Source organism: Echinops telfairi, unplaced genomic scaffold (assembly GCF_000313985.2).
Source record: "Echinops telfairi isolate 266 unplaced genomic scaffold, ASM31398v2 ScPeMD7_5;HRSCAF=22, whole genome shotgun sequence".
Lineage (NCBI taxonomy): Eukaryota > Metazoa > Chordata > Mammalia > Afrosoricida > Tenrecidae > Echinops > Echinops telfairi.
In genome coordinates this window covers 23156090-23166652 of record NW_022103901.1, presented here as the reverse complement: position 1 = coordinate 23166652, position 10563 = coordinate 23156090, and the positions used below count along the sequence as shown (strand labels likewise).

The following is a 10563-nucleotide window of genomic DNA, read 5'->3' as shown; positions in this document are numbered from 1 at the left end:
TTCGTGATCACACAGGCTGGTGTGCTTCTTCCATGTGGGCTTTGTTGCTTCTCAGCTAGATGGCTGCTTGTTTACCTTCAAGGAGAAAGCAAAAACTTTAGCAGGAAGACTTCTATTCCTTCACCAAGACAGTGCTGCTGATTGCTCTCCTAAAACAAGAAACTTTATGAGAATTTCAGCACCACCTTCTAGTGCTAATTTGGCTCCTTTTGACTTCTTTTTTGTTTCCTGGTCTTAAGAAGTCTTTTAAAAGGCACCCCTTTATCTTCAGTTAATGTAAAAAAAGACCACATGGAAATGATTCCATTCCCAGGACCCTCAGTTCTCTAGGGATGGACTAAAGGTGGATGGGCTTATGTTGTAAAACAAGGTTTCTATTTATCTTTTAATTTTTTTTTTTTTCATGAACTCTCAACGATTCCTGGCTGCTTAATCACAAAGCCTAAAGTTTAACATTGATAGCATGTAGAAACTTGGTTTTAAAATTTGGGTTTGTAATTCTTTCTTTGATGCCTTTTATAGTGATACTGTAATGGAATTCCTGCTCAATGTCACAACAGCACCGGAATTTCGGCGTTGGGAAGTAGCTGCCCTTCAGTCTCAGCTAAAGATCGACAAAGCTGTGGCTTTCCAGAATCCACAGGCGTGTAAGTGCATTTTCAGAGTACATTTACGTGTTTCTAAAACAATACTTTTAGAGAAGATCAAGTTGTGGGTGGGGGGCCGGAATGCTGTAAAATTTGGACTTGTACTGTCCCCTGTCTAAAGATGTTGCCTTTTTTTATGTTCTTTTGTTTCTACATCATTATGCTTGTTGATTATTTTCGATCATCACTGATCACATATAAATTGATTACAGTCTTATGTTTTCTGTCCTCCCCACCCTGCCCAGTTTTTTTCCTCACACCAAATCTAGCAGCTTGTTGTTGCTGCTGATGCTGCTACTACTATTATTGTTTGTTTGCTTGTTTTTAATCAACTGACTGGGTTTTTAACCTGCTTGTTTTTCTGAGTCAAGCAATAGAATTTCTGAAAAATTAGAATTTACTTTTTCTTGTATTCATACTTTAATCCATTTATATGACACTTATTTAAACCAAGTACAGTTGGCAAAACAAACCTGCAAACCAGTGTCACTGACTTCTGGACGGCACACAACTTTGGGTAGAAGCAGATTGTTTAGGTACAGTAGAAACAGATGAGCCACGAGTGGCACCATGGACTTCACTCAGTCTGCATATCTGTTAAGGGAGTGTCTACTGTCAGTGTTCTGGAACAAAGTGCTTAGTTCTTGTTAGCTAACCTATTACTTTTTTTTTATTTATTTTTTACCTATTACTTATTTATGTGATAAAAGAATGTGATCTTTATTTCTATCGCTGTCTACCAAAGAGATGGAATGATAGAAGGATAAGAAGGATAACTTAAGTGTTTGCAGTGACTTGTTCCGCCTGATATCTCTGAACCTCCAACCCTCATCACCAAATAGTGTCTCCTGGCTGACTTGAGAATCTGCTGAAACCTTTTAAAAGCCTCTTTTTTTAAAAATAAATGTTCTTTGAGATAGAGTTCATGCTCTAGATTAGCATATCTGGCCTTTGCCTATTTCTTGTTTCTTGCTCTGTCCAATTCCCCTCTCGGTGTATCAGCTTAATGTCATTTTTGATGATTTTGCGTTGCTTTGTTTCCTCTGCCAGAAGGGCTATTCTCCATTCTCAATCCCAGAGTTGAGTCATATTACTCATTTCCAGTTCCCCCTCTCCTTCCCTTGTGCCCGGACAGCACGTTTGGTATACTGCTGATACTGATTTGACAGCTTGCTTGTTACCTGAAGAGGGGAACTGGATGTAAGACACAGATTAAATGACTTGACCAATATCAACTGACAGATTTGTGGCAGAGTTCCTGAAACCTGGGCCATATACTTTTGCATCGTTGTTTTTTTTTTAACTTGGAAAAATGGTTTATATAGTCTGGGATTTATAGAAGCTGATATCATGTAATCTTACATTTTTCTTCGCACACTCAACTGATAATTTTTTTAGTTACTATAGGTTGAACAGTAATAAATTTCAAATCCCTTGAATATGTGAATCGAGTTTCTGGGTGGCACAAAGAGGCACTCTGCTGCTAAATAGAAAGTTAGTCATACAAATCCATTGATCAGCCATTAAAACCCTTATGGGCTGTGGTTCTGCTGTGAAGCATAGAGTCACCACTGGGCACATTTGATTTGGTGACAGTTGGTTCGGTGGTTCTTATTTTATGGTATGGGTGAAAATGGACAAAGCACATTCATTTTCCATATAATAGACTGTGGTTCATGTGGTCCATTAATCTTGGAACTAATTTGTTTCCTTTGTCTTTGGTTTTTTCACTCTTCTTTGCTCTGAAAGGGGAGAAACTAATAGGTGCATTCTAGGTGGCCACTTGCAAGCTTTTAATACCCCAGTCATGACTCGAGAAAGGTGGTGTAGAACATTGTCCTTACTCCCTCAAGGTGTTTGGTTATGGCGAAGTTTTCATAACTTTGCTCTCTGTGCACTACTAGGTACATGGATATACTTCCGGCACATGCAGTACATATGTAGAAATATCCTTTGCCAAACCTCTAGATATATACTCATGTGTATACTCACATTTATATCTGTTCAGCTTGCATGGCTACCTCTGTACACATTCGTAGGTTATTGTTACTAATGTTACGGCATCATTGTTATGTAATATATTTACCTTTGTTGCCTTTTCTCTTAGGCACTTGAAATATCTGCCTTGATCATGTTATGTTATCCTCCCCCTTTCCTTCTCCTAAGCTAATGCATGTCTAATCTCTACTTAGTGATTTCCCCACTTTGCCCCTCCAATCACTGGTAGCCTTCAACGAATCTTTCTCTCTGTGTGTAAGCCTTTTTCTTAATTTTTTTAATGGTCTTATGCACTGTTTGTCCTTTTGTGATTAGCTGATTTTATTCAGCACAATGATCTTTAGCTTCATAAGTGCGAGGAGGTGTTTGGCAGAGGCATTACTATTGTGTAGCGTAGGGTTTGTTCCATAGTTTATCAGTTCATCTTTTGATGAACACTTAGGTTGTTTTCGTCTCTGTACAGTTGTGAATAATGTTGTGATCGACATGGGTGCATATATCTGTTCATGTCATGGTTTTGCTTTTTCTAGGGTGTATACCAAGTAGTGGAATCATTGAATCATACAGTATTTCTATTTCCACTTTATTAAGGAAGCTGGGTTGTAGGATGTTACAGTCCCCCCATGAGTATATGGGAGTTCCAATATCTCCGTACCCTTGCCAGCACTTGTATTGTTTTAACTTTGCTTATCAGTGCTCACCCACTCACCAGGTTGTCATACTCTGGGGATTGCTGCTATGATGTTCTAATACCAGCAGGGTCACCCATGGTGAACAGCTTTTAGAGGAGCTAATAGACAAAGAACAGAGTAGGAAGAAGGAAGAGGTGAGGTGGTCCATTTCTGAAAAATTAACCACTGCAATCCTTATGAATAGCCCTCGATTGTTGTATTATGTGGTGCTAGAGGATGAGCCCCTCGGGCTAGAAGGCATTCAGAATACATGATTTGGATGGGGCACGTATTAGGACCTTCATTTGCTAGTGGGGCATGACTGAAAACGAGAAGACACAGCTGCTGCAAACATCCATTAATAGTTAGAACACGAAATATATGTAGTGTGAATCAAAAAAGAATTACAAGTCAAAAATGAAATGGACCACAATAAAGAGCAATATTGTAGACGTTGGTGAGCTGAAATGCACTAGTACTGGCCTTTTTGAATTAGAGTCATCTGGTTTATTATGCTAGGAATGACACAGGCTAGAGAAATGGCAGCACATTCACCACAGAGCACATGTCAAGATCTGTTTTGAATACCGAAGTACAATGCTGCCTGTGATAGGATAATATTTATAAGCCTACAAAGAAGATTGGTTAATACAACTTACTCAGCTTTCCACACCAGCCACTAAAGCCAGTAATGAAGAAATCCAAGAAAGTCTACCAGTTTTTTCAATATGGAATTGAGCAAACGTGCAGAAGATACATTGATAATTACTAGTGAAAATTGTGGGAGAGGAACGAAGGATCTATTAATTAGGCCTTAGTCAAAGAAAATAGCTTGAGATGATAAAATAGGAATTTTCAGATCAACACCTACACTGAAGAACATGAATTCCATTTTGAACAGCATTTTTAATGGCAGTTGTGCATGGGGAAGAGGTTCTGGTGATGCAGAGACATGAATTATTTGTGGCTCTTCTAGCCCAAGTCGCTAACTCCTGCCAAATGACTTTTCCCTGTATGGATCTGTAAGAAAGTGGGAGGAATCCTGAAAGGATGCACCTGTAACTGCAAACAGGGTTCCCTGGAGTGCCATTCTACCGTGTGTAAATAAGCTCTATTTGAAGCAGGAGTAGGGATTTCATTACCGGCAAGAGCCAGGAGTGGAGTGTATCTTTATGAAGCCCAAATCTCTGCGCAGTGAACCTTCTGGATCCAGATGGCAGAAACCGGAACCAGAGCATGAAACTGATTGATGGACGTACCAATCTGCGGAGCAAGTTAAGATGAATGCTTTTGTGCTGGAGGCTGGCTTTCGGAGTAAGGTGCCTCTGGGCACTTAATTGAGGAAGTTGGACTCTGACCCCTGGAAGTGGAGCTGAAGTGTTTTTGGACTGAGGCTTACTGGAGTGGGGTGCCTCTGGGTGTTTAATTCAGGAAGTTAGGCTTGCTGGCCTATGGAGCTTGAGTTGAATGCCTTTGGATTGAGGCTTACAATAGAGTGGAATCCCCCTTTGACCATTTATTAACAGACCTGCAGCTTTGTAACACGTCCTGGTAAACTCCTGTGAGCATTTCTCGCTGGCATTACAACTTGTTGAATTTCTTAGTGCCGTATATACTTGAGTATAAGTTGAGTTTTTAGCGCATTTTTAATGTAGTTTTTGTGTAGAATTAGGTGCCTCAGCTGATATTTGGGTCAGCGTATACTCGAGTATATATGGTAAACTGTAACATGAATTTTGTGAGTTTGTGTAGCCGTTGCAATGGATATTAGAATCCACAAACGTGAAATAGGGAACATTAATCAAGACACTAAAAAAATAAGTTAAAAAGAAAGACACTACAGATAGCATAGTGCTTGTGCATTGGGCTGTTAACCACAAGGCTAGCAGTTTGAAACCACCATTCACTCAGCAGGAGAAAGAAAGATTTTCTGCTCCCATCAAAATTTATAGCCTTAGAAACCCACAGGGGCAGTTCTCCCCTGTCCTGCAGGGTTGCTATGAGTCAGAATCGACTTGATGGTAGTGAATTTGAGTTTTGAGTGTACATGGGGACCTCAGCAGATGGAAAAAATATGAATAAAATAGACTACATCTGTGGTAGTTACATAATCTGGTGTCAATTTGAGGATTCAGAGTAAAGGGCTGGAGTCTTGGCTGTCAATCAGGTCATAGCCAATGAGGCCTGTATGTGGTCTTGGCCTTCTAAGGATTCTGGGAATGCCTCTCTTCCTCCTTCAGGGCAGGAGACACCCTCTAGGCTCACTCCCTGAGAGACTCTCTACTGACAAGACACAAGGGGCTATGCTGATGGCAGCGAGAACCCTGGACCTGGAGGAGTCACATGGAGACACCAGCCAGCACTGAGATGCCTCCACTGCCACTGGATCCACAAGACTTCCCACCCACTGGCCTGTGATCTTCCTGCATTTGGCATCATTGCATATGTTTTCGTGAATCTGAAGATTACTTTATAGATTGGTATAGGATATATGGCTAATAATCAGACTTACGGACTTGATCTGGACTGGGCTGGGATGTTTTCTCAATATTTTATTATTCTTGTATATAAAGCTCTTTCCTATACACATATGAGTCTCTGATTTTTTTCTCTAGTCAACCCTAACAACATCTGTTAGAAGCTTAATATCAGCCAAAATAAAGCCAGCTGTGGGACAGATTGTTACTTTCAAAATTCATGGAAGCAAAAATATGAACTTGAGTATATGCCACCTAAATTTAGCAACCATCTGAAGAACAGCTTTGGCTCATTATACGCTAATGACTGGGACCAGATGGGTTGTGGGATGACATCAACAACATACATACATGAAGAAAAGGTCATTAAGAAAAAAGGAAAGGAAAATCTAAAGTAGATGTCAGAAAACTGAAACTTGCCCTTGAACATAGTGTAGCTAAACCAAATGGGAGAAAATATGCAGAACCAGGAAGAACTTTTAAGGAAGACTTCCAAGCTACATTGAAGGCATTGGCAATAAATAAGCCTCTAGTAACTGACAACATCACAACTGAAATGTTTCAAAACACGGTTGCACCTCTAGAATCACTTAGTAATCTAGGCCAAGAAATTTGTAAGACAGCTAGCTACCTAACCACCCAACTAGAAGGGGTCCATATCTGTGCCCAAGGCAAGAAAGGTGACTCAATAGAATGTGATCACTACCAGACAGTATCCGTAATGTCACACATACGTTGTCAGCTTGCTCTGTGGTTAGAAAGTCCATCGTGCTGTTTCATGTTCGGGCTCCTGGTTCTGCTGCTGCTGCTCCTGCTCTAATGGTGTAGCTGTCAACTGGATCCAGAAGGTTCCCTGGGCACAGATATGGGTCTTTATTCCAGCAGTACATTGGCAGGTAGTTGCCAGCGTATTAAAGGATAGTGTTGATGTCAGGTGAATCTTGGTTACAAACAGAACATCTCGGAAAGATTTGCTTGACTGTGTTTTATTGACTATGCAAAGGCATTTGAAATGAGTGGTTCTTAACAAGCTTTGGATAACATTGTGAAGAATGACAATTCCAAAACACTTTATTGTGCTCGTGTGGAACATGTACGTAGACCAAGTGACATGGTTCAAGCAGAACAAGAGAATTCGAAGCAGTTTAAAATCAGTACAGGTGTGCATCAGGGTTGTACTCTCACCAGTGCTTAGTCAGTATGCTGAGCAAAAAATCCAAGAAACGACTACATGAAGCAGGAGGATAGGAGGAAGGTTCCTCAAACACTTGTAACTTCTGGATGGTACAACTTTGCTTGCTGAAAGCCAAGAAGACAGAAAACATGTACTGTTAAAGACTTGATGTGGCAACACCCTGATAAATGAAGAAAAGATTGAAATTGTTAAGGATTTCATTTTACTTGGATCCAAAATCAACACTTAGAAAAGCAGCAGTCAAAAACATGTAACGGCTGCATTGCATTGGACAGAGCTGCTGTACAAGACCTCTTTGAGGCATTAAAGAACAAAGTTAATCACTTTGGCTCTGGTGTGCCTGGCCCAAGGAATGATGTTTTCAGTCACGTCATGGATGTAAAAGCTGAAGACTGAATAAGGAAGACCTGAGAAGAATTTCTATATTTGGATTTTGGCATTGACAGAGAATATTAAAAGCACCGTGGACTGTTAAACCAGTCTTGGAGGAAGTACAGCCAGAATGTTCCTGAGGAGAAAGGCTGGCGAAACTTCATCTAACCTACTGGAAAAGGACATCAATCCAAAAAAGAGCACCCTCCCTAGATGGATCGACAACAGTGTCTACCAAAATGGACCCAAGCACACCAAATGTGAGGGCTCTGCTGGACCGGGCAAGGGTTTGTTGTGCTGTACATACATAGGGTCACTGTGAGTTGGCACTCATTGAAGACACAAGTACAACCTTGATGCCAACAAGAAAGTTTATCTTGTTTTGATTTGCTAATGTGCATGAGCATTTCTTCACGTCCTGTTTGCTGCCTGAAGGTTTTCTTGTTGTTCTCTTCCCATTTTTAAGTGAATTGTTTGCCTTCTTGCTGTAGAGGAATTGTAGTTTGAGTTTAATATCTTGTCAAAAATTGCCCCCTATTTGTAGGCTCTCATTTGAAAAAGTCTTGGTGCATAGAGGTGTTTTATTTTTATTAGGTTTCACTCATCTACTTTATCTTCCCACTGTTTTACATTTTCATTTATGTTTGGTAGATTGTTTGTGTCAGAAATTGGGGCCTTCTAAGTTTGACCTTATTTTTTTTCTTTCCTAATCTTTGTAGCTTTAGGTTTTATACTTAGTTTTTGTACATGGTATGAAGTATCGGTCCGATTTCTTTTTTTCTAAGATATTCGATATTGCCAGGACAATTTGTTAGAGAACATTTTCCCCCACCTATTAGATGTTGGCCCCTTGTTAAAGATGGGCTGTCCATAGACTGATAGATTTCAGGGTTTTTAATTCTGTTCCTTTGTTGTCTGTGTCTGTCATTGTATCACTAGGCTATTTTGATTGGGAAGCGGGAGTGAATCCCCAGTAGTTCAAAATAGTTCTTTACTTAACTAGGATGTCTCTCTCCTTTTCATATAAAGTTTATTAGTTTTTGTTTTGTTTGTTTGTTTGTTTTTAAAGAGTGTTAATAGAACCTATATCATTTTGTGTTATGCTTGTAGATCACTTAAGGTGGAACTGACATTTTTACAGTGTCTTCCTATCCATAGCATGGTGTATTCTTTCATTTATGTAGGTCTCTCAATTTCCTGTAGTAGCATTTTGTCATTGTCTGTATAAGACTATTGTAGATCGAGTTAGGTTTATTCTGATGTATTTCATCCTTTTGATAGCTGTTATAAATAGTATTACAGTATTTTCTTGCTTTTCTTCTCAAAGTTCTCTTTGTTAGTATAGAGCAGTGGTTCTCAACCTGTAGATCGTGGCCCCTTTGGCAGCCAAACTACCATTTCACAGGGGTCCCACGATTCATAACAGTAGCAAAGTTATAGTTATGAAGTAGCAAAGATAATAATTTTATGGTTGGCGGTCACCATAACATGAGGCCTTGTATTAAAAGGTCACAGCATTAGGATGGTTGAGAACCACTGGTATAGAGGAATCTGACGTATATGCTAACCCTGGTCCCTGCCACTTTGCTGAGTACTGTTAGTTCCCAAAGCTTTCTTTTTGAGTTTCAGAGGTTTTCTATGTTTAGAATCCTATCATATGCAAAAGAGACGGTTTTACTTCCTCCTTACCTTTTTGGATGCTTTTTATTTCCCTTTCTTGTGGCTGCAACTTCTTGTACAATACAGAATAAGAGTGGTCATCGGGGTATCCTTGCATGGTCCCTGTTCATAAAGGGATTGCTTTCAGTGTCTCCATTGAAAGTAATGTTGGCTATTGATTTTGTATATATGCCCTTAATTATGTTGGGAAATTATCCTTCTAGTCCTCTTTTGCTGTTTGTATCAGGAGTGGGTGTTAGCTTTTGTCAAACGCTTTTTCTGTGTCTATTGCTGTGGTCATGTAGTTCTTGGCATTTGTTTTATTTATGTAATGTATGGTGTTGCTTTTCTAATGTTAATATGTTGTTAGATTCTATCAGCTAGGATTTTGTGGAGAACGTTTGCCTCTGTGTTAGTGAGGGATGTTGGTTTATAGTTTTCTTTGGTGGCAGTGTCTTTGCCTGGTGTTGGTATCAGCATTTCAGAGAAAGATTGTGGAACTCTGTCCATCTCTGTGTTGTGGAATAGATCTGTTGTAATTTTTTTTTAATTTCTGATTTCCTACTTCAGTCTGTTGGTTTAGGTAATATATTTCTAGAAATGTGTGCATTTCTTCTAGGTTTTCAAACTTGTGTCATTCTTTACGTTTTGTTGTGATTCATTTTATTTCTGTTGGGTTTGTTGTGCTATCACCATTTCATTTCTTATTAATGTTGCAGTTTCCCCTTTTCCTTTGTTAAATTTGACAGTGATCTATCTTACTTTTAAAGAACCATTTATTTAACCTTTTAAAGAACCATTTATTAGTCTGATCGAGTGCTTTTAGTGTTTCATTTATTTCTGTTCTAATCCGAATTTTGGGAGAGATTTTTGCTGCTTAGTTTTGTTTTAATGTTTGCATGCTATAACATGCTGAGAATTTTATAGTCTAGTTCTTTGGGGTAGCTTAGTTTCTTAGTGCTTTTGTATCAGGAGCACTACAAGTGGGTACACAGTAGTTTATAGTCTCATAGTTTTGGAGGCTAGATGTCTGAACTGAGGGTGCTGGCTCTCAGTGAAGGGTTTCTCTCTCTGTTGGCTCTGGGAGAATATCCTTGTCTCTTTTCAGGTTCTGTTCATATTCTGGGCAGTCTTCATATGACCACACCACTGTTAGTGCTTGATTGATTGCTCATGTGCCTCAGCTACTCTTTTATATCTCAAAAGACAGACCATAATGGTGTGATCTCATTGACATAACAAATAAAACCGTATTCAAGAATGCAGTTACATCCATAAGTATTGGACTAAGGACTTAACACATATTTTGGGGGTGCATATCACTGCGTTTTAAAATGTTAAAAGTTGTATGAGATGTTGAATAGTAAATTAATTTGATACGATCGCTGAAGACAAATGGGTGCATAAGCAAATGTGGCAAAGAAAGCTGATGGTGCCCCGCTATCAAAAGGTATAGCGTCTGGGGTCTTAAAGGCTTGAAGGTAAACAAGCGGCCATCTAGCTCAGAAGCAACAAAGCCCACATGGAAGAAGCACACCAGCCTG

At 39.4% G+C, this 10563-nt stretch overlaps 1 protein-coding gene across 1 annotated transcript in view; it reads left to right on the top strand.

Moving 5' to 3' along the window:
- LOC101658800 (cytochrome b-c1 complex subunit 2, mitochondrial) overlaps positions 1-10563 on the top strand; it is a 29876-nt gene that overhangs the window by 6968 nt on the left and 12345 nt on the right. The window contains exon 6 of the mRNA XM_013005468.2: positions 523-664. Coding sequence (XP_012860922.1) covers positions 523-664 — 142 coding nt within the window. The remainder of the gene's footprint in view (positions 1-522; positions 665-10563) is intronic.